General features: G+C 33.0%; 1 protein-coding gene across 3 annotated transcripts in view; it reads left to right on the top strand.

The window, feature by feature from the left end:
* Positions 1–16626, top strand: part of LOC128677774 (G-protein coupled receptor dmsr-1-like) — a 31196-nt gene extending 14570 nt beyond the window's left edge. Inside the window, exons 3-8 of one of the 3 annotated variants that reach the window (XM_053758861.2) lie at positions 8912–9070; positions 9809–9945; positions 11595–11697; positions 11900–12480; positions 13087–13141; positions 15131–16626. In XM_053758861.2, coding sequence (XP_053614836.1) covers positions 8912–9070; positions 9809–9945; positions 11595–11697; positions 11900–12480; positions 13087–13111 — 1005 coding nt within the window. In that variant the 3' untranslated portion in view covers positions 13112–13141; positions 15131–16626. Of the gene's footprint in view, positions 1–8911; positions 9071–9808; positions 9946–11594; positions 11698–11899; positions 12500–13086; positions 13142–15130 lie in introns of all 3 variants that reach the window. The other 2 variants (XM_053758862.2, XM_053758860.2) reach the window with 2 other exon arrangements.
* Positions 16627–25999: the final 9373 nt, after the last annotated feature.

Below are 25999 nucleotides of genomic sequence, written 5' to 3'. Positions count from 1 at the left end.
TTGGACATTTGAATGAAATATTGTAAAAAGTAAAGCAAATAATAACAACTGGACCTTCATAAAAAGATTGGCAACCATCATGAGCATTGATGTTTTTCTTCCTCGATCCGTCAGATTCCTGCACTCCACAGAGAGCGGTGTGAAACAAACATGGTATAGGTATCAGAAGTTTCAATTTGTTTTATGTCATATGTTTTCCGGTCCCAGAAGCTATTTGTTTTTATTTGTAAAAAATACATTTGGATGTATATTACAACCCCATAGAAAATTAGGTTTCAAGCTTAGTTGTAGTATTGAAAAGCTTACCAGAAAGTTTAGTATAATTTAGGGGAACGTTACTCCAAAATTGCCGCCAAAGAGATGCCTTCGAGGCGCAGCTTAGTTCATTTATTTTCGAATCTAAATATTCGAATCCAATGCTTCGACGGTTTCGACAATCTAAAATAGTTTTTCTTTCTTTTCATTTCATTAAACATCCCGAAGCTCTGTCTAATCCGTTGGTAATCAAGTGTAATTAGTGGAAAAAAAATACAGTTTCATAGAATAAATTCTCTGTTCCCATAATACCCGAGATTAGATAGTGCTAATGTTCATGCGTGAGTACGATTATTTATTTTTCCATTGCTGAAAATATATTGATGTTGATGATGGATCGAGAATCCGGCAGCAAGCATCGTTTGAAGATCAACGTTTGAAATAACATTGATTGATAGTATAATCGAAGATTGTAGCCACAGACTTACATATTAGCAATCACCGACTCCCTTGGTATGTCTGCGTCAAACCAATCGTCTGTGTGAATATGTCTACGTTGCGGAAACGAGGGATGTTATTAGTGTAATATATTCATTTCGATATATCTGTGTGTAGCATGGCAACTTTCAAATGAATGAACTGACTTTAATATGGCTTTTCAATATAAAGTCTTCACAATTATTTATTCTTCTTCGTGTAGTTTATTATTTTTGAGATCGATAACTTATGCTCGAAATTATGAGAACGTGATGTCATGAAATTATTAATTTGTTATTAAACAGGCATAAGACGTAGACAATGATGTCGCAAATCGCGTCTGTAGAATTGCATACAGAATGCATACCGTCCGTGTCAGTGCACTGCATGGGCGGTCGACGAGGCGTGCATTCGAGCTGCATCTATAAATTGAGCAACTTGTACGGGAAAATTCTGAATCCGTTTTCAGAATTTCCCTAGATTTACTGCTGCCGCTGTAAAAAAAAATTGTTATAAGATATTTGATTTTTGTCACATAATCTAAAGTGACACAAATTAATCTGAAATTAAATTTAAACCTATCTTACCTATCTAATCTTAAAAAATCTGTATTTTAATATCAGACACAACGATACTTTAATAAGTATCGTTATATAGTAATTATACTATATATCGTTATATATATAGTATAATTACTAAGAGAAGAATACATTTTGAGAATAAACTAGGTGCATGCACATAAAATTAAATTATTTATTATAAGAAAATGAATTGGCGCATTTAGAAAACACTAAAGTTCAAAATTATTATAACAAAAGAAGTTGCACGGGCGAATGAAGAAATGTTGAAAATAGTTTATAACTTCCCCGTGCCACTAATTAGTTAGTAACTAAAATGTTGGTGAAGGCAAATGCTGGTGTGGAGCTTGATTTTTGTTCTTGGAATTTTTTACCTAATAATTCTTCTAAGGAAGAACCCCAATAAAAGGCTATATTTGATGTCAACAATACGCGCTTGATTAAATACAAAGTAAGTTAGATGTCGCAGTCGAATGAGATTTTCTCAACAATGATAAATTAGTTGTAACTGGAAAATGCGTATTTTTACTAAAGTATTTTTTTTACATAAAAACAAACCGAATCTTATTTCAAAAAGAATAAATTCAGCAGTCGCATGTCGTAAAATGTTCAATATGTGCAGTGTTGTTAAGAAACTATCCTCGTAAACGTGGTAGTAAACGGAGCAGTTGAGCAAAGTTTTCCCTGCTTACTACGTGTGACGTCATGAATTTTTACTTTCAGATTTACCGTTTCCATTTGTCTAAAGTTTTTGGTTTTGAATCAAAAACAGTCCCAGGTTTAAATCCTACTCGTCAGTTAGAGTACAATTGAGTTTATTTACCAATCTGACTCATGTATAGTAGTTTACTGGACCTCCACTTACGTCCGGTGAAGGAAAATATCACGAGAAACCTGCATTCTAGTTGATTATTTATCAGCTAGTAGGTGAAACGGAGAAGGCAATATCAATCAACGGGAAGTCACTGTAAGTGTTCTACATAATGACCGTGATCCTCATCCATGAGAAATAAGTCATATAGGAAGAGGAAGAAAAGCAATTTGAAAGGCCTATCTCACATTTAATAAATGTGAATGTTCTGTACTGTATGTAAATGACTATGTAGAGGTATGAAGTGATCGACTAATTTTGCCTGTTGTACCCTTCGAAATTATTAATTTATAATTTTACCAGAAATTTATTTCCTTTCGGATATATATCTTATGAATGTTTACGACCGCTCAATCGCCCTTGCCAACTCCTGTTACACACATGACATGTTCATTTCAAACTGCATTAGTAATGATCGTACAGTGACGTCACAGATTACGCTGTCTCTCATACAAAATGCACTTGCACCGAAACAGACATTTGTCCGCTGAGCAATGAGCCATACATTTCAGCCCTGTCAATAACCCTACAACTACGGCAAGACGAATGGCATACATGATTGATGTAGGTATATAATGGTTTTTATGCTTTTTACATTCTCAGTCTCGCCCCGGCTTCGCTCGGGTAAAATCATAATAAAAAGTATAAGCTCATGTCACTCCTAAAAGTTTCGATCATCTGATTATCTGTGTTAAATTTCATCAAAATTAGCCTAATAGTTTTTGAGTTTATTCATTATAAACAAAAAAAAAAGCAAAAATACAATTTTTTCCTTTTTATAATGTTAGTAAGGATTAAATGAATTGTGAAGGTTCGGTTTATTCCTGGTATATCTTCATAACCGTATTATGGCTGAGGGTCGTGGTCATTACTTGGAATGAAACACACTTAATCATAACTTACTTGGTACTATTAATGAAGTAGTTTGCCATTTTGCCTACACCATTTCACATACAAGTTATTAAGCAACCAGTGTGCAAGTATACAAACAAGTTTTTCATTCTGTAAATAAGAAGTCCGCCAATAATAAAGATTTAAAATGTAAATTGGAACACGATATATACCTATATATCCTCAAGAAATTTCAGAGTTGCAATCTCCAAGAAATTTAATTGCCAATTAATTTATATTAGATTTTCTTTGAAGCTTTTTTACTTAATTCGTATATATAGTAACAAGTAAAATATGAATCACCTAAAAATAGATTGGTGTCAGATGAAATTTTAACAAACAAGTATGACGGTTCATTGGTTCAGTGAGATAGACTTAATTTGCAATCGACTGAACAAGGTTTCTATTGAGATGACTTTGCAGCGGAATTATTCAGTTTTTAGGGAGAGGTTCCTTTCATTTGTTACTGTTTACTGATTACTAACTTCCGAGAATCTTGCGTAGGAACAATACCCACCGTCATGCATCATGTGCGTGTCTTGAATATTCCGTCTCGTGTTCCTAAGTGTACCTAAAAGCCTATTGATGAAAATGATATTATATTGCTAACAAAAGGGAAATAGTTAACAATAAGTAGCATCACAAATTGTATACGCTGTTATAATGTTGTACAGCATTAGCACGAGGACCATAGAAGTACAGTACCCATACTACGAATATACGAGGTATACGCGAGGTACGAAAAACTAAACCAATTTTCATGAAACTTGGTACATAGATAGACGAAAACTTTAGAAGTAACAAAGGCTACCCGAGCGAAGCCGGGACGGGCCGCTAGTATGTACTAAGGGCTTTTGTTCTCGAGGTTATGGAAGGCGATTACTTAAATGAAAAATATTTACCAATAACTGTGCAGCGAGTGTGAAAATTTCTCACACTTTACTGCGCCAATTTTGTTCAGTCAATGAAATGATGAACAAGAAAAACGGAAAACCTTTCGGTCAAAAAGAAATCAAACACAAATTTATAAACAGTCTATGTTTATACATATTACCTACCAAGAGAAATAATTATACAATTTTATATAAAAGGAATGTGTGGAAAAAATTAGACTTTTGCGCAGTAGTGGCACTTAGCAGGTACTTAGATATGTCTAACTGTGCCGCGCGGCTCTTAGCATTGGGGTGAATGTCAGGGCCCTGTACCTTTTTCATGAGTTATGGAAATATATTAGTATTTTGTTGATTTGCTATTTACAGATATTAGCACATTTGTACAAAAAGTAAAAGAGTATAATAATAAGCCTATTTCAAATTTTATCGGCCCAGCAGCAGTTTGGCCGTGAAAGCATGACAGATTGTCCCATTTATAATATAAAGTCCATTTATATATTAAAGCAGTGTTGAGTATAGAGGTAAGATGTATAGATGAAAGCAATGTAGATTGTCTATATCAATATATGAAGCCACTGGTAATTCAATTTGTAGAGCCGAGAGCCGGTAGTCACCCTATTCTTGCGAACTATGTGACTATGTTCCCCCCGACCGTAAAGTTGTGAATATTATCCGAAATTAAACTCCACCAGTATTATACTTGTATGGCATTCCAAAATACCCGTACGTAAGTAGTTTGAGGTTCACTTCACCATTTCCGCATATCGGGAAGAAACATTTTTTTTGTTAATCCTTATTATCCCACTGCTGGGCTAAGGCCTCCCCCATCACCATCCATTTTTTTCTATCTTGCGCAAACTCTCACCAGTTCATTCTGAATGCCCTCAGATCGTCGCTCCATCTTGTTCATGGTCTTCCTCTAACAATACAAATATTAAATGAATTAAGTAATTCCGCAAACCAAACGTTAACTGGATTGGACACAAACCCTCTATCTGGAATTACAATGGAGTAAAAGTAGACTAACAAAATTGATTGCCCCTAGCTTCTAACTGCTGTTCTATTAAATAAGCTCTCTGAATTTACCTGGATTCTGCAAGCGACTTCGAAGGAATATTAATTTATCGTGTTTAAAAGGTTTTTGCTATCCCTTCCAATAAATTTTAGCCAAATCATTTCAGAAGTTTTGAGTTCAAAAGTTTACTACTGCTGCATTTATTTTAGTATTAGGATAGTAGGCATTCCTGCCTTTATGCCATTATTCATTCCTGGCGCCTATTCAAGTTTAATTGAAAACGATTTATCAAAGAACCGAGCATTCGACGGTCATTTTTCAAAAATCGTGATGGGCCAGGCCGCTTGGATGGCAATATTTCCATATATCAAGTGCCTTATGCTAAATACACAGGGGTCAACTTATGTGTTTAGATTTCCGGGCACGTTCGTTCGGACGTTTTTAGGGATGTGGATTTGTGGAAAGTAAGTTGATTCATCTTAATTATGCATGATATATAATGTACGATTACATAGCACGCGAAAGAAGCCCGGGGCGCAGCTAGTGCTATATATATAAAATCTGTCTAATGGTTTGTAAGTTTGGGGGGGGAAAAAATTCTAGGAATGTAGGCCCAGATTCCAGTATCGGTTACAGATTCCAGTCCCTTTTCAGTAACGGTTTCAAAGCAAATTTCTGTCGTACATACAATAGATAGATGTATTCGTATGTGCCAAAAAGTATATTTTGGATTGGTATCGGCTCAGGGAAATTCCAATCAGCTATTAGAATAATAAAACATTCTGCGTTTGACTTTATGGTTCCATTTCTATAAATAAGACTATTAGAACTGGTCCAATACATTCGCCGCGATAATAGTCTATATTTATAGGCTATAACGGAAAATTTGGGAAATAAATTTTCATATTTGCCAGAAAATATTTACCTTTTGCGAGTTGGGTGATTTTTTATATTGTTAATTGGTGTTTGGGGGGGCGTTGCTTTGTTTATTGATGTTGTCTTTGAAAGTTCTCGAGCCATGTTTAAAGCTTATGTGTTTGTGTGTGTCGCATTGTCCTGTAACACGGGTCGACATGGGAATTAGGGAACGAAAATAGAATACGAACCAAAACTAGACGTATATTTATGGCAACAAATTATTTAAAGTTAAACAATTTCATTCAATGTTTGACAATATAATCATGTCCGTGCAGTAAACCGTTGAGGAGTTCCCACGTCTGAGGCCGTTTCTGGGTGCACCATCAGGTCATGCTTATCATAATATTTTTTTTTAATCAAAGCATTGTCATCCAAACTAGATTTTATATATATATATATATATTCTTAAAAAATTAGGAAGTTTCATATAAATTTGCAAGCCCTGATACCTTCTCGGGGGCGAAATTTTCAAAATCTTTTTTATATTTTACTAACTATATATATACATCGATTGAAACTTCCTAATTTTTGAAGCGAGATTAAGTGAATTTAAGCGAAACTTTATTATTTTTTAAAAGAGGTCCATGAAATGTTTGGCATGCGTTACGGGAAGCGGGAGTGGGACTCGTAGCGGGAAATGGGATGGGGCACGTTGCGAGAAACGACATGGGACAATTTGCAGGAAACAAATTTGAATCATAGCAATAAATAAATTTTACCAGTCTTAGAATACGCGACAAAAGAATAACTGAAATTTACCTCGATTCCTTTTAAGAACTGAAATTCAAAGCTAGTCATAATATATTTTTATCGATTAGCTAGCTACTACGCTTCCATTATATAAATAGACTGTTTTGTATAATACGTTAATTTTCAACCTACGGGATATATATATTTTCGTTTATGTATAAATAGGAATATTATCTGCGAAAACATGAAAGGAAAAAATATGATTTTTTTCTGTTGTTAACCGAGTGAATACTTTTGCATTTTAATATATGTTACCGACAGATTTCATTATTGGCATATCTGGCTACATGCTTGTACTATTATTTACGCACGAGATAAGTTCAGAACATACTAGTTTCTTCTAAAAACTTCAGGATCAATTGATCTGTCAAGGCCAAACTGATTTTGAGATTTTAAATTAATAAGCTTTTTATTTAATTTATTTATGTCTTGTCATCAAAAGACACTTTATTAAACAAAACGCTACACCAGTACAAAACTAATTTAGTTTGTATTATTATTAAAAATACTTATGGTTAGGTATGTCTGTTGTATACACTAGTACAAGGTTTTCAAGATTGCTAAAATTTTGTGAACTAATTAGGGAATGAAGTTTACGGAGCGTATAATTTCTCAAAAAAAGCCACGAACTTTTGATGACAAATATAGTTATTTCCAATTTATAATACATCTGAGAACAATACACACTTGAGTTGTTATGGAAACTCGCCATTCACGTTTTCCTCGTGAGTACTTATCGCATGTAACGGCCCTGCCGGAGGGTCTACACGTAAAATATGGAGGACCTAGAAATAAGAATGAATTTGCACATAATATAGAGTAACAATGTAATATATTTATCTCACAGTTTTGTTTTGTCTCCTAAACCATGGCTGGCTGAATAAACAATTGTTATAATATATGACTTTTATAAAAATTAAATAATTAAGGTTTTAATTCTTAAATGGTGTTCTATGCTATTGTTTATTGTTGTATTGTTTACTATATACATATATTGTGATTTCCATTTACATCATCATTCTGCCATCAGAGTCTATTAGATTTACAGTCTGCGAGTGAGATTCTAACAAAACAACAGGTTTTAAAGAGTTTTGTAACTGAAACGGTAGATAAATGACATAATTGAGATCCAAATGCATTCCAGGTAAAGACATTAGCACAATTGGGAGCTGCTATCACTTTCCTGGTGTTGTTAGATTACGATAGATACATCTTATCACATGGGAAACATCTGACATCCAAATTGTATCATCATCTCAGCCACAAAAAGATTGCATTCCAGTAGTACAAACTTATTGAATTAAAATTATTTATTCAGAAAGTAATCTTTCTTATTTAGAAAGTAACACTTTATATTATATCTAGAAATTTCTCAAAAAGCTACTAACTACTGACATTTTGAAACGACCACTGCTGAGAAGAAATGCCGATAGAAGTTCATTTAAACAGTGTTGGTCCCTTACATGTTTGGAATCAAAATAAGAATTAAAAAATATCCGCGAGTATTCTCCTTCTGTTGTGTATTTATTGTAAAGGACCAAGGTTACCGGGCATTGTTTTCGCATCGGTCGTCAAAACCATTTGTATTTGACGCGGATGGCGATAACCTATTTTTATATTGCTAAGGCTATTTTTTCATACTGATCGGGTTTATTCCGGGTTTTTTATAGGCCTACTGATATGACTCATAAAGTTCAACAACGCAGACTATGCACTGACCATTTCTGAATAAGGCATCGGTCGTTATAGTCTTTGTCGTTTAAGGTCTTTGACTCTGAGAAAAATATGAGCTTTTCAGACCAATGTCTGAAAAAATTTTCCTACTTATGCATTTCGCGTTTATGACATTTATTGATTCTACGAAATTATTGGTTATATTAAATTAACAGAATAATGTTCCAGCGCTCCAGTGCGTTTTTATGTTAAAATACCTTACATAACGATATTTCAAACTATTAAATAAATTAGCAAGAACCTTATACAATAATATAATGGAAAGCTTTTTGAATATATCTTTATCTAAATAAATTATTTTATACTAAATAACTAAAATTGAACTGGTCGGGACATCTTTATTAAGAAATGGTTGGATTTGGCATCGCATAGAACGGCTTGAAATATTTTAGGGGAGACCTTAGCCCAGCAGTGGGACTTATAGGTAAAAAAGAACCTATATAACCTATAGAGAACCGGCAATAACAGAGGTGGTTATATACTTTCTAGTATAAAAAAAAGCCTGTCTCAATTCTCCCTTTGGTTGTAGGTCTGTACTATTGGAGTGATAGCGAACACCATGAACGTAGCAGTCCTCACCAGAAAGGACATGGCGGCGGCTCCCATCAACCGACTGCTGAAATGGCTGGCCGTCGCTGATGTGTTTGTCATGTTGGAGTATGTCCCCTTCGTCATATATAGATACCTGGTGAGTTACTGTCAATTCTGTGTTATATTTATGATGTGTGACCCACAAATAGAAAGTCGGACTTTTTGTGAAGAAATTAGAAAAGTTCTGTATTTTTAAATTAATTTCTTATAACAATAAGTGCTAACTAAAAATCGGTGTTACGGATCGCCTTGTCCCTAATAATTATGTCGAATAATAATAATACGAGTATATTCGTTGTAATTATTTTACTAATTTAGTAGGAGTACTAAAGAAATTTTCTCACAGATCACAACAACATAAACAAATCTATGTCAATAACCTCATATCAAGGATGTTTGTTCAAAATATCCTGAAGTGAATCGAATCATGAAATGTCCACGACGATAATTTACTTGTGTGACGTGTCTTCTTTCTAAATAAAAACTTGAAGCTGAATGAATGAAACTATTTTGTATAATGTTACTCCTTAAATGCATATATCCGTCCAGTTTGAACTAAGTATGATAGACACAGATTTTATAATTAATTTGACATAACCACATAGATATTTCGGAACGTACATGTAGTACTCTTTGCTATCGTTTATAAGTTATAATATATATGTATAGAACATCTACTACCTTTCAATCATCTAGTCTAGATCTAGATCTACTTCTGTATTCATTGCAACAGTATTGTTCGATTCCATTTATTTCTCAGACAACAATAGGATATTGAAAAAATATCCCCGTCTAGCTTCGAGCTACTTCTATGAATAACTTAATATTTCTCCAGGTTCTGCCAGGGAAATGGGACTTCCCCTACTCGTGGGCGATGTACTTGCTGTTTCACATGCATTTTGCACAAATACTGCATACTGCATCTATTTGTCTGACTCTCTCGTTGGCTATATGGAGATACATTGCTATAAAGTAAGTAAAATTTATTTTATTACCCATTTTCAATTTGGCAACTATACTGTAGCTACATGGGACGCAATGAGACACGAGTTTATGGTAGCAACGTTTATTCAAGACTGACTGCAGACAAAGCTAACATAGCAAAATAATCTACCTACATTACAGCAACCATGTTAATAAATTAGATACTTATATCGAAAATAAAAATTTCAAAAAGTCGACGTTTTAAAGATAAGAAAGATAAAAATTGCTCTAAAATTAGAAATTGATAAGTGGAAGTCGAGCATTGGAGTATTGTTTTTATAATCCTCTACAAACAGATTTGAAATATTCGAATTCTGACCTAAATAAAGTCTAATGCCAAATACAGAGCTTGTTCAGCACAACACGTTATATATATGGCATAATGTTTTACACACAATAGAAGGAACATTATAAAGCATTGAATAATAAGAAACTAATGTGTGCACATAATACTGTGTATATCTTTGCTAAAAGAAGTCGATCATCCGAGGTTTCTTTTTATATACCTCTATAATAAATCATAATTTATTCCCTGCACACCATTATTGAAGTTTGAAAGATGAATATTTAAGTAACGGGTAATTTTGACGCCGAAGTTACGGAAATTATAATAATACGTAAACCACATGCAATTTATTTATATTTATAACATTTTAACTTTAATATATGTTCAAAATTTCACAAACACAAATACACTCATTTCAGTTTCAGTCTCTAAAAATAACTAAATAGTTTGAACGTCTGATGTCAGATCAGTGGTTTCCGAATTCGGCATATTTTTTTCGGATATGCACTCTTTCCCTATCATAAAACCCTAATGTGATGGAAAATATGGCGTTTTTGTCGACGAAAAGTACTCAGTATTTTTATGGCGTGAGTAAAAAAGGGGTTGGGTACTCTTTGCTATCGTTTTTAAGTGTCTAATCATATAAAATTATTCGTGTTTTTTTTTCAAAAAGTACGCTATCACATGATTTTTGCTCTCCTCACCCCAATTACACAATATTATATTCATACTTTACTATTTTAAGCAGGTAGTATTCGAATTTGGTTCAATATTTTCCTAAGATTATCGTAGTTCGTGTGCCAAAAAGAGAAATCTATATGAGTTTCAACGTAAACTGTGGAAGGTTCAAGTGTATAATTTGTCATGTTTTTGCCCGAGCAAAGTCGAGACGGGCTGCTTATATTTTAATAATATGCTAAGTACAATCAACTGCATATCAAGTTACCTGCTTGACCATGCGTCGGCAATAGCAGCGATTTTGCAATGAGTTAGGTTGGTGTCCGGTCGAATGTACTTAGTTATCGTTAACTCTAAAATACCAATTGTTTTCTAAAGTTAAATGTATACATGATTTTATAGCTCATTTACAACTGGATATTTTTGCAGGATGTCCTATCAAAATGTAAAATTTTGCTAAGCGAAGGAAATAAATTAGTTTATCGCAAAATGTTATATTTAAATACTTCAAAGATCCTCGATTCACTGTTTAATAAAGTTATGTTTGAATAATTATGAACGAAAATCAATTTTGTGGCTTGTGGTTCCGCCCTAGAAAAGGTACACCATATTCTCCCGTGGATGTCATAATGGACAAAAAAAAAATTATTAAAATGTATTTATTTAATTACAGATACTCCGACAGGAGTCACGTGCTGTGCACGGAGAGACGGTGCAGCATGGCAATCCTTGCCAGTTTTATATTGCCGCCTATTTTATGTACTCCAACTTTTATGGTCAGTAAAATAATGTCGACAGTAGTGCCAATACAATAATCGAAGTGTATTTTAATTTACATAAAATTATTGTTCTTTTGTCCTACGAATTCAATTAAGAATCATGCAAATTCACCATTCGTGAAAATAAAAATGAGAGCCGGCATTGCGATGTTTTCCATACAATATTTAATTAACATCGAATGCTCATATTTGTTCGCAGGTATTTGACATTCATACGAAAAACGTAACTGATGTGGACGGAAACCCCGACATAGCCTACCACGTCGACTCTGACTACCAAGGCACATTATATCAAGCAAATTTTTGGGTGCACGCAGTGGTTATAAAACTCCTGCCATGTTCCATTTTAACAGTCATCAGCATATGGCTGATCCGCGCACTGTACAGTGCAAACAGACACCAGAAGAACCTGAGGAATTACAGTGCATGTCCTGCAGCTGAGAAAATGGTCAAGAGGCAGAACAAAGCTGATAAAAGAACGGACAGGACGACGAAGATGTTGCTGGCAGTATTACTGCTCTTCCTCGTAACGGAGTTGCCACAAGGCATACTGGGTCTGATGAGCGGATTATTGGGCTGGTGTTTCTTTAAAAGATGCTACGATTTGTTTGGAGAACTGATGGACTTTTTGGCGCTTTTAAACGGAGCGATCAACTTCATATTGTACTGCTCGATGTCGCGCCAGTTCCGGCAGACCTTCAGACAGATGCTGCTCCAGCCACCGCTGGCCCGCTTCATGCCCCCCACGATGTCACACTCCGACTCACACAATCAAAACACGTATGTATTATTAATACAAGTACGTATTTATTCAATATTTAGTCTGTTATGATAATCTTTTTCACTAACTATCTTTCCTAAAATTATTTTTTCATGAAGATGTAGTAAGTAAATAGTTTCAGTCTTTATTTAATAAGTAGGATAGCCTACTGATTAAATAAAAACTGAAACTATCTTCTGACTGACTGAAAAGATTACAATAAAATCGGTGTAAAATATATATACCAAGATAAGTTAAATTAAATATCATTACGGTTTGAACTAGGTGTATTTACTACATGTTCTTAAATCAGTTTGACAGTTTAAGTGAATCTGTTTCACGCCTCCTCCAGTATGTCAAATAATAAAACAAATTTAATTCTAATAATAATTCAATTCAGCAATAAATTCTACGAGTTATAAGTATATAAACGCACTATTCTGTCCGACTATGCCTTGCACTTCGTAAATACTTAGTAGTAAGTACTGTGTCAAGCCTTCAGACTTTAATATACTAACAGCACATTATTGTAAGCGCTTTTTCTGAGAAACTGCAGTGCAGTGACTTCGTCGAGACTCGAAAGGTCACTTCTTTGATCACGCAGCCATGATATTATTTTCCTCCAGGTGCACGGAAAAGGTTAAAAGATAACTGCAGCCGGGCTTCAGTTTAAATGTGAATGTGAGTATTGTGGGAGACGCATTGTTACTTTTTTAATTCAGAGCGTGAAATACGTGCTTTTTTGCGGAAAGTTTACAATTTTCACTTTTAAATTGGATGATTTTTATAAAAATAATATATTAAAATGTAATAATTTGTAAAACTGCTTAAACTTGCTGTTAAAAGCTTGTCTTTATAATAATTTTAATTATGGTCGTGATGAATAGAATATATTGTCCCCAATAGCAGTTGTGTATTTCATTACTTTTGGACAAGAATGATATCCAATGATATCAAATATCGCTATTGATTCAGAAATGTTGTCAGTAAATTATTATGTTTCTTTTTCTATGCTTAACAATGTTATTTGTTTTCTTTCTGATTAAGTAATATTTGGATAAACTATGCTCACGTTTCGATAAATAATATGGGTTTCGATCAATATGTTCACTTTGCTTTAGGATTTGGGTGCGGGCAATTTTTCGTTTAGATTGTGTGGTTGGTGGTTGTGTGCACGTTGTGTACTAATGTGTAGCGTCAATAGTGTTAATTTATGTGTTTGTGTCCTTAGTCTGACCCATGTCACCTTCTATTCTATTTTCATGGTTTAAAAAAGCGAATGACTATTATAAACAACTCATTAAACCTCTTTCATAAATATAATTTTTAATTATGTATGCTTTCAGAATGGTTTAAATTTATTTATATTGATTATAATAAAGAAATGCTGATCCCAATATAATTGGACTAACTCCTGAGTTAAGACAGCTGTTATATTATGTTAGAAAGTTCAAAACGTAATTGGCAGTGATAAACTCCATTTGTTCGATGAAATTTGAGTTACGCTCAACTCCCCTTGTTTGCTAAAATAAAGAGCCTAATCTGCTAATTACAAAGTGCGATTGTCGTATGCTCTGACGATACACCACATCTGTTGCCATGGACATAGGAAATGAAATACACACAATATGTGGGAAATGTTCATTAAATCAAGGGGTTTACCGCGTTTACTTTGGTAAACCAATTGACCTACCTATTGATATTAGCATTTAAAGACAAAAAGAGTAAGTACTATATAATTTCTCAGAGGACGTTATGATTCATCTCATTTTTTATATTGGTTTATTCTATAAATTCATGTATCTATCTTATCTAAGCCGATACTAAAGCTATAAATACATTTACAATTGCTTGGGTCAGTTTCCAAGCAACAAAATATAGAGAGAAAGCCCGCCTTGACATTTTCGCCAAGCGGATAGATGCAATTGGGAAAGTGGTAACACCGATAAACTTTCGGTTATACTCGTATATATAGCATCAACTTACGGAAACTGATGGATAATATACACAGTTTATAGGTAACGTGAAATATTTAATCAACCCAAGTGTTTAATAATGATAATATCAAGCTGCCTCCTATTAGATAGAGCAAACTCTGTTAGCTAAGTTGGCTAAAACTGAGATCAGACAAGTTTAACAAAGTCAGAACTTTAGGCTTAAATTGTTGCTTCTAGTGACAGATACAAAACAGAATAGATAGAGCGTCGTCGAGACAAATGGAGCCAAGCTTCGACTTAAGTGGCTTATCAGATTTCAACCGAAATGCGACGTAAATGAGAAGTTATTATTTCTTTCTGTGTATTCACGGGTTATTTCTGTGGATGTAAATGGCAAGAGAGAAAGCCTAGTGAAATAAAACAAAAAATTCTTTTTGGTTCGGACGTAGCGTTTATTACTCTATGGCCTAGAGTTTTCGAGCTCACATATCCCATTTTATTTATCTTTCCTTTACTCGAACGAGGGAGTGAATGGAGTGAATGTGTGGAGTTAATATAGAATAAAAACTAGTTTTTTAAAGCGCTAGTTGCTAATGATTATGTTTGTGAAATTTTCTGTTTAAAATGAGCGGTTTATGTTAATCACGTTACCCTACTTGACCCTTTAACCAAGAATCATCCATTTTCCATATACCAATATTAGTGTGAATAATCAAGTTTTTGTTTGTTTCAGAGCAAAGACATCAGTACCTTGAGGGCGAGCCCGCCCCCACCCCCGGAACAATCCTGCGATTTGTGAACACAGCCTTTAGTTGTCATAGATGACAGTTAAAGCGCCAGCAGAAGATTTAATGAAATACTAAACGTCGTCATTTATGGACACGCAGCGCGTCAAGCAGCGCGGTTTGCTGTTCATAAAACCTTCATTATTGCATGTAAAATCACAGGATGAACTATATGCTGTGGTTTTTAGCATACTACAGTGGTTAAAAATACATACTCGATCGCGTATTTCGTATTGAAATGAATGTTTTAGAAAAATTGTGTTATTTTCTGTTCCGTTGTGCGGACAAATAAATCGTAGCAGCTGTGAACATGGCGGCAGTGCAATTTTAATGTCGCTGTAGTATTAGTGGAATATCTGAATTTATGCTCTCGAATCGATCTGTGTTTGTCTAGTGTATTTTTAAGGTTTAGCTAGAGCTTTTTTATGAAGCAAATCTAACTGTAAATTTAGATGTCCAACCATGTTCATCTATTGTCGTATCGTATCTATGGACAAGTTTCAATTAAATTAAAACTCATTTGAGTTAGACGTTTTTCAGTTAAGTTAAAAGAAGAAGTCATAATCCTTTCTTAATTTAAAACTTCTTAATCTAAAATAAAATGTAGTTTGAACTAAAATTACAAATGAAAAAATAGCTCAGATTTTGTTCTATGTTCAAAAATTTTGTAAAAATAAAATCTAATTTCGCTAGATTACGAAGAGTAAGTTTATATTACAAAAAAGTTCTAATTAAATAAGCTAATATTGACATTCGGCGTCCATTTGACTCTGAATTTTATGGTAAATATTAGATAGTGTATAAAAGAAGGAATGTCTCCACAATGTCTATGATTGTTAAGAATTTAATTAGGTACTCTTGTATGATGTTAAAATTTAAAGCACCTACTTGCGTCAGATTTTGCAGGTCAGTTGCATTCGACAGATTTCCTTAGTATATTATCTAAATGGGTGGATAAATTTTTGTTTTTTTTTATTATCATCAATCTTATCTTGGTGTATCTTCGTTTGTAATAAAATTCTTGTTCGGACCGTTTAAATGAGATTTCTAAATGTATATGTGACTATGAGCTTTGATGTGAATGCAATCATCGCATACATTTCAATTTTGGTAGTACAACATTCATTCATGCATTTAAATAAACGAAAAATTCTTATACTTATCTAATTTATTACTTACTTTAGGAAATTCGATATGCAAAATTTAACATTAGATGATTGCTTGTTGACATGATTAGCCATTAATTGCAAAGAAAAGGTATTTTCATCAAGGATTCATTTATGTATCTAAACAATATATTATATACATATATATTCGAAATGTTACAAATTATGTACACATGTAATTGCTGTAAATGGACTGAAAGAAAACTCATTATCGAATTATGCAAAACGACTGTAAATTTAATTATGTTATTAATTAATATAATAAGTTTGTACAACTCTTGTTTTTGTTTTAATTATATAAATAGTTTAACCCGGACATGCCTAAAAACCAATAGTAGTTTAATAGAAAACAATACAAAGCTCTATATTTTGTGCTTGTTTTCCGTTTTATAAAATCACTATATCCAGAGAATATTTTTATACAAAGTAAATAGTCAAGCTTAGTCATGAATGAAGGATGAAAAGGAAAACAATTTAAAAATAACAAAAGCAATCCTGAATGGCTTATTGCATAAACAAGATCCATCAAGTCAGTAAAAATAAACATAACTTGAACATAACGAATGAACTGCTGACGACATTAAAAAAGATGTCGGACGTTTGTTCAAGTTGGATAAAGGGCAAACAATTTATGAGAATGGAGAGTCGCCTCAACTTTTTACGTTGTGTGTTATTTTATTGCTGTAATTGGACTTTTATGCAAAATATTCATATAACGAAACTAGAGATTGCATATAGATAGCGACTGTGAAAAATATTTTCAGTGCTCATACTTTTTCAACAAGGGCTTGATGTTATCATCAAGTCATCAGTGGTAAGTCCGTTTTATTTTGTAAATTTATGACATTTTTGTTTGAATTCCCATGGTGGTCCATTAATAATATATGATGGCCACAGTTAATACATGAAAGGGGAAACACTAGGCGAAAGTTATGGACTATCACCATCCCGACATTTCTCACGAAGCGGAGCTGTGGGGACAGCCAGTCGTAGAACAACTATTTAAATACAATACTTTTTACTGTACTAAAGAAAATACAAAAAAGAATAAATATCACACAATACAAATTAAAGGCACAAAAACGGACTTATAGCTAAAGCGATCTCTTCCAGTCAACTTTAGAGTGGAGGGAAACGAAATAGTTACGAGGCGCAGGCGCACAAAATAAAATAATAACAACTTATGTCAATGTATTATGGAATTAGGTATACAGGTAATATAACCTGGTATAAAACAAGATTACTTTTTATCCCGAAATTCCGAGGCAGCTAGTGATTAATAAAGAGCTTGGTATAGGTATATTGAGATAAAGAAAAGTCGACGAGACGTTCTATGGTTGCTTCTAAAGTAGCAACTAAATAGAATCTAATAAATTCTACTTCGATTTAAGATTTTGCGTGGAGTTATATGATATCACTTAATAATTCCATTTACTTTTATGTAGAAAATGAAAGCTGATTTTGATAGCTAGTAGTTGGGCGAAGGTTGTAATTTTAAGGTTGTGGGATGAAATTACGTTAAAATTTATTGAGCCCTCGGGATTTGTTGCTTGTTTTGAACAGCTCCATGGAGTGGCCCCGGTGGTGTAAGTATACTTCTTCAGATTATAACATATCGGTTTTCTTGTTTAAACGTGATTTAAACGTGATAGAAAAATGTTTTATGAACTTTTTTCTCGTAATTTATTCTAATCAATTACAAACAACTAGCATTTCAAAACGACCTTCTTATTGAGATGAAATGTCGCAAGAATGTCCTTTCTTCAGTGTAGCACTCTTACAGAAGCATTCTGAATAACTATGTTGAGTTTTTCGGGAACATTTCAATTTCTTGAGAGCAACCGAAAAACGTGGTCCCGTGTACCTAGTTGCCTGCGGTAAAACCGTATTGTGGTGTTTGCGGTTGAGGGTTTGACCACGATCATAAGTTAAGTTAAACTTTGTTATTGAACATGTGCCAAATTTATGGGTTAATACAATTTATGAAACTATTGTGTGTTCATTTCATAGGATATTATTAAGCCGAAATAAATTATTAATTAAAATAAATTATTAAGCCGAAAAATGGTAGATTGTTTCCATAGGTACCTAATTAGTTGGTTAAATCCGAGTTGGAATTGTCTATTTAAGTTTTTAAATATAGAACACGAGTCGTCAGTGAAAACCCATCTTGCTAACAATAAGTATATATTTTTTATACACACTGGCTGTTTCAAAACTCAAAGATAAAGTATATTTATTTGCAATAACATAAGAATCCACTCACAAGATTTCTTTTTTTTCATGTTTTTCCCTTTTAACGTAAAGTTGACAAAGAAAGGCGCGCCTATTTTATTAAAATTTAGAAATAACAATTTTAATGTGTTTTAGGCGTTACATTACGCAATTTTAATGACGCCATATTTTATTTTTTATAATTTAGTCCTATCCAGTCGTAGCTATAAAACCCTATTCGTGTCTAAATATTCATGCGACGAGTCATCTCGTCAACTTGATGACTGAAAGTTACGATTATCTACGATGACAAAAAATAACAAACACACTTCATTACAGTGTGCAAAAATGTATAATAGGTTAGTAATGAAGTGAGAATAGGTACAACTATTATATCATTAAATACAAAATCAAAATTTTTTATTCAATTTAGGATGGTATCATCACTTATTAAATTTACTTAAATAGAAGTCTACTACCAATTTTCAAAGCGCATATGAAGACGAAACGACGGAACAAACTTCACTGCTGCCAATTCTCCAAATATATGTATAGCAATTTAAATCAACAATGATATAAACACCTGTACCAAACTTTAATATGATATATACCTGGAGTTGCAACAAATGGTGTGATTGCCATGCCATGCGGCAAACTCTTGCTTGCGAATTAACTCGCAACTTCATAAGGCTTTGGTGAATAACAAGCAGTTATAGTTTAAAAACACGTGGTTCTATAAATTGCTGATCACTACGTTGTATAAATTAAAGTTGCTTCCCTCTGTCTGTTCTTATGTATGCTTAGATCCCGGATTTTACTACGGTTTTTTTAATAAAGTGATTTAAGAGTAAGGTTAAAGGTTAAGGTAAAACAAACAGACAAATTTAAGGAGCTGAAGGCCAATATTCGGTAATGAATAGGCAAATAAAGAAGAATAAGAAACAGTACCTACGTTGGATAATGTTTAGCATTGTCTGGAGTCTAGACTGTTATCGTAGTATACTTGTACAAGTTTTAGCAAATTAATTAATAACTTCTTCAATAATATGGGTTTCAAAATGTTTTATTTAATACTAGCGGTCTGAACCGACCGCGGTTAAAATCAAAATTAATTGCAGACCTAAACCTTCCTAAGAAATCACTCTATTGGTGAAAATCGTACAAAAATACTTCTGGTAGTTTTTGAGTTTATCGCAACTCATAAATCGAACAGACAGACGTGGCAGAGGACTCTGGCACTACATATTATAAATCCGGACTGGACGGTTATAATATATAGTGATGGATTTTAGAAATATTGTACAAAGAATGTCTACGTAATATTTCAAACGAAATATTCGTCGTATGTGATATTCTTCTGTATCCCTCATGTCTCATTACATTTTCCCATTTTTTACCTTTAACACGTGTCATCTTGCGCCTTCTTCACGCATGTGAAAGTAATGTACCCCCGGGGTACGTAAACGTAACTCCACTTTGAGAATCTTTGTTCAGTTAAATGACTTTGACCCCGAGGTAAATGAAAAGAGGTGAAATTAAATAACATAAATGTTCGCAAACTGTACTGTAGCGATGTCTGAAGTTTCAGATCGTAGATGTAGTAAAGATTAAAATTTAAAATTAGTGAATATAACAGTCACTTTGTGTGATTCGGAATAAAGAAAGAAAATATACGAAGAATACTTATGATTTCTGCTACAATGGTCTTTGTAGAACGAGCCGTACAAAACTATTTATTTGGCAAAAAACACCCATATAATAATTACCTATTTCATGTTTCTTGGCCTTTGTTATTTTTAACAAGCTAAAGTAAGTAATTTCCATTTTTACAAAAAAAAAAAGGAAATTATTTGGAATATTTCGAAATTAATATTGTTGCTACGGAGTACGTATAACTCGTGGTTGTTGCCAGCCATCTCCAGTAAATATTTAAGACCCTTATTTATTTAACCTAACACAAACTTCATTTTTCATTCAAGCTTAGAACTTTTAAATCTATAATTAAATTAAGATTAGAGGTCCGCGCCAGTTCACCGCCTGGTTAAGCCGTAAGTCTCCAGCAAACAAAAGATTAGAAAAGAGAAAAAATGTGCTTTATCATTACTCTGAGTAATCAAGCTTTTTGTTCTAAATCTAATTTTATCGATTTTGATATTACGAAGATCGTAAATACAAAATTTGTTTGGTAACATTACAAAAACGCGAAGTGTGATTACTACAGAGATACTAGCGGCCTGTCCCGGCTTCGCTCGGGTAAAAACATATTAAATTATACACCTGGTCTTGTGAGATATTAAAGAGGCGAGATATTAAATTATTATTGCGGTCTTTATGGGACTAATAGAGGCCAAAACATTTTTTTTATTACATCACGCAAAAACTACTGGATGGAGTTTGCACTGTGTGTACTGATACGGTTTGTATAGCGGATGGTCTAACTTAAAATCTCGTATAGGTTTCATCGCGATACGTTGCTTAGAACCCGAGAATTTGACAATAATAAGTTATGAGCGGACGCACGAAATAAACGCGGGTGAAGCCGCTGCCAAAAGCTAAGTAAATAATAAAAATAATACCATACAATATCTAAAATTTATTGAAAAGCAAATTAATCTTTACCCATATTCCCAACTATTCATTAGTATACAATCTGATACCTTCTAATTAAAGATCGTAGGCTATAAATTATAAATATCTTCGATGATTGAAGGCAAAATAACCAATGCGGGGCTTAGTGATATGGATAATAGTTAGGTATCTATACATAACTGTGTGTATGTGTATAAACCTCTATTAACCCCTGTCAAATTTAATTTAAGTTCGTTTATTAGACTAGGTATGCATTATTGAGCGAATACATCCTAATCAAGATCCTCCAATGAATTAGGCTTTTAAAATATTAGTCAGAATCATATATTTTTTCCAATTCTGAAAAGAAAAAATAGCAAACTCGGTATTTGTGAGATGTATAATCGCCTACTTTATCTGTTGGTGTCGCAATAATACTGCAGAAGCATCTCAGCTAAGCCGATTAGCGCCAAGAAACTTCTCAGCGGAAATTAAATTTTACTTTATATAAACAAAGTGTTTCATTCCATTAGTATTTATCTTCTTATCACTCATGATTACGATATTTGCTTTTTAAAACTATAAATTGAATACTGGGTTTAATACTAAGTGAAATTTAAACAGGTCTGTAAATATCTTTATTTTTGCAATTTGTGAAATAATCGTCATCGACAAATTCTTTTAAAATGTTGTTTGTTATAAAAAAAAACAAGAAAAGCCGCGTGCATTAATTCTCACCATAGCTTTCAGACGTAAGTTTGTTGATCCTGCAAAAGCTGATTTAACAAAGCTTAATAATTTTATCATACATAGTCAAGTTACTTCCTCCTAAAGGTAAGTCAGCTTAAGAAAAAAAATTCTAAATAGTTATTGCCACTAAAATAAAATTACTTCTCAGTCACAAATTTTTCATTTTAGTTCATAGGACTAAGTTTGTTTTAAAACTTAATGCTCTTGTTTATTGATTGTTACTTATTTTTAATAGATTTAATATAATACCTATTTTCCGATCCTACTAATAAAATAAATGCGAAAGTTTGTGGGGATGTATGTGTGTGTGCGTATGTATGTTTGTTACTCTTTCACGCAAAATCTACTGGACGGATTATTATAAAATTTACACGGATAGAATATAACCTGGAATAATACATAGGGTACTTTTATCCCGAAATTCTCATGGGGCGAAGCCCCGGGACGCTGATAGTTGTACATAATTTATATAACTATGTGATGTAAAGTACTGAATCATTCGTCATCATTCATCATTTCAGCCGCTAGAAATCAAAATCAAATCATTTATTCAGAAATTAGGCCTTCACAGGCACTTTTTCACGTCATAATCTAAATTAAATGATGTTTACCAAAGCTACAAATTTCTAGCATTTCGGAACGACCACTGCTGAGAAGAAATGCCGAAAGAAACTCATTCAAACAGTGTTGGTCCCTATTATGCCAGAAGGGCTTACCATTTTTTAAATATAAATTTATGTATAATTTTTTATCAGTAATATAAATTAAGAATGAATACATATATTGTGTGAAACGAAAACATATTTATTGAAAATATATGTTATTTCCTAGAAAATTTTCGAGTTGTTGCACGATGTGTTTACCATCATTATAAGTTGATATGCCGACTGTACAGTTGGTATCTAAGCGCTAACTTCATAACTTGAGCAAATGAGTTTCAACTACGTAAAAGTATAACAATTATATGCTTGGTTTGCCAAAGGGGTTGATAATGAAATGAAACGTTAGAAAAACATAATTTACGTCCCCTACGTCTAGACTGCACTCTGAATTTAGAAATTTTGAGGTAGGTATGGCGCGAATTAAATTAAGAATTCGACTAGTGTGTACTTCTTTCTTACTAAAACAAACATTGTGAATATCAGTGCTAACTCAGTAAACTTTTGCAGAATCAAGTATTTCTAAAAAGTAGATACTTTAACAGCAGCTTACTTGGATCTCAAAAGTGAGTGGTTATCTCTATATTTGTACGTCCCTGATTAACTATAATATTTAATTAATATGTTATGAAGTAAATAGTTATTAACTTGGAGCAAGTCACCACAACGTGACTGCAATAGCATCTTCGAGCTTAAAACGTACCCTTCCTAAACAAAACTGTAAATTGAAGAACTTTATCGATTGTTTATTATTTTCTATAAAAAACCTTAAAAAAACTTATTTTAATCTAAGCACTACTATTACCGACCAGTTGTCTTAATAAGATACTATTTTCAAGGCAATAGTTAAGGATAATACCTACGAGGTTTTTGTAGATCGGTATATACGTGGGGCAAAGACCTGGTTGATATTGTTGATATTGGTAAATTTATGATACTAGAGTGTCTGTAGAATAATTTATCTTTATTTTGTGAAGTAACATCTTACATACAATAATCTGTGGCGTTGTCTTGAAACAGCACCAACCACTAAGGACAAAATATTATTGATGAATTACAATATTGATGAAAAACAATTTTTATTTCTTTATACCAATAGCGTTCTGTTAATAGGGTTGTTGCATAAGGGTCGCCACAAAAGTATGTTTTTTTGGGTGAATATATCAGATAGAACGAAAAGTATCAGATTGCAATCCAAGGTTCAATGTAGGCCACGGAAAGACAAAATAGAGATAAAGAATAAATAATTAGGAGTTAGGAGAAGAAATATACGGATAAATTCGAGTCAGTCTTGCATTATGATATACACCGTTTGTAATATGCATGGTTATGCAGTTTGCCTCTACGGTATTTGGAAGAAGGCCAGATAGATAATACCTGCAGCAATATATTATTTTCTCTCTTTCACTCAAGAATACGGCTATAAAATGAATTATCAAAATCAAAATCAAAATCAAATCATTTATTCAGAAATTAGGCCTTCACAGGCACTTTTTCACGTCATAATCTAAATTAAATGATGTTTACCAAAGCTACAAACTACTAGCATTTCGGAACGACCACTGCTGAGAAGAAATGCCGAAAGAAACTCATTCAAACAGTGTTGGTCCCTATTATGCCAGAAGGGCTTGCCATTTTTTGTATATAAATTCATGTATAATTTTTTATCAGCAATATAACATTAAGTACATAATAAAGTACATGGTCAAAAGGTATACTGAAACATATTATGATTGTGATCAAGTGCTGATGAAAGGAAAATATATATATACTTATACATATACGTATAATTAACCAAACAAAAAAAAAACTTTTAATAAAAGATCGAGCTGACCAGTTCCCCCGGCAGCACCCGTTCACGAGTTGACGCGTGAGTCAGCCATCGCGAAGCTCAACCACAATAGAGGGAACCTCCCGACCCGATCCACGACGCCGCCACCGGTTTGACCATTTGAATGTGCATGACATACTCGATCTCCATAATCTAACATAATAGATACCTATGTTACTTTCAGACACTTGGAGATCACAAATCACGTATATGTTTTACAATAAATGTCAAAATATATGTAATAAACATGTCAAGAAAATATATAAATAATAATAAAAAAATTAAAATCAAGTGTGAGAGGTGGAAGTTTTAGGAAGGGTCCAAGGTTTTTTATCATTTAAATAGTCGCTAATCGTGTAATAAGCATTAGCCATTAAAGCATTTTTAATATATGATTTAAATTTTGGCATTGGCAAGTTAATAGCCTCTACAGGGAGTTTATTGAACAATTTAACACTTTGACCCACGAAAGACCGCCTAACCTTTTTAAGTCGGAATCTGTTCATACAAAGTTTATGCCTATTACGAGTGACTACACTGTTAACATCGCTCAATGTTTTATACAGGTGTAAGTTAGATTTAACAAAAATAAGTACGTCGAAGATGTACTGAGATGCAACAGTCATAATATTTATCGATTTAATTATTATTTACTAGTATGTAGTTGACCATGAATTTAGACCTAGCACCTGATTGATTGTTAGAAAGTTTGATAAAACTACGTTTTTGTGACTCCATAACAGCGAAAGTAGCAGATAAAATGAATTATCATAGATCTGTCTTGTTTTAGTACTGAAATAAAAATAAAAAAAAGCATGTTTACAACTCACGTCGCGTTTATGTCCCCTGGTTTTATTTCAATTGCTTCCGCATATTATATTTTTGTTTGCGAAATAACCTCATTGCCTGACGTCAAACCTCCCTGAAAATGCTGTATTTACCTTTATGCTATCAATATGATATGACAACCACTGGAAGATATGGAGTGGTTATATGCTATAGCGAAACCACACGCTATCAGATAGCACTGGATATACTATAAAAACTTAAACAAAAATAGATAAATAAACAAAGATAATAAAAAAATGCATCACATTTTCTAAAGATAGTTGAGATTTTTTATAAGATTTATTTATGATCCAGTTTGAACAAATTGGGTTATCAAGGCACAAGACAGAGGTAAATGAAAAACGATGGAAGAGATGGATTACTCAATAAGGATCCGTAAAGAACAACAAATCGAAGAAAAATATATAACTTTTATAACTTTTTTGTGTAATTAAGGAAATAAAGGAAGCTTTTTATACCTAACATCACTGAACGGATGAGAGTCAATTCACTAATCAATGTCTTTGAAGATGTACGATACACACACAGGTGTTGTAATTAATATCATGCTAAAAATACACCAAACATACTTCCCTGATAATGTTCGTTACCTAATTACTCATTAATTTGACGAAAATTATAGAAATAATAACGACTTTTTCAATGACTCCTCATGACCTCCTCATAATTACGAAATAGAAACCAACTTGTAAAAAATCCATTTTATAAAAAACATGATAATATATTCACTCTATCTTTTCTGAGCGTATTTTTGGTTAATTTTTCGCCTGTGATGGCTAA

Source organism: Plodia interpunctella, chromosome 18 (assembly GCF_027563975.2).
Source record: "Plodia interpunctella isolate USDA-ARS_2022_Savannah chromosome 18, ilPloInte3.2, whole genome shotgun sequence".
Taxonomy (NCBI): Eukaryota; Metazoa; Arthropoda; class Insecta; order Lepidoptera; family Pyralidae; genus Plodia; species Plodia interpunctella.
This window is presented reverse-complemented; position numbering and strand designations above follow the sequence as displayed.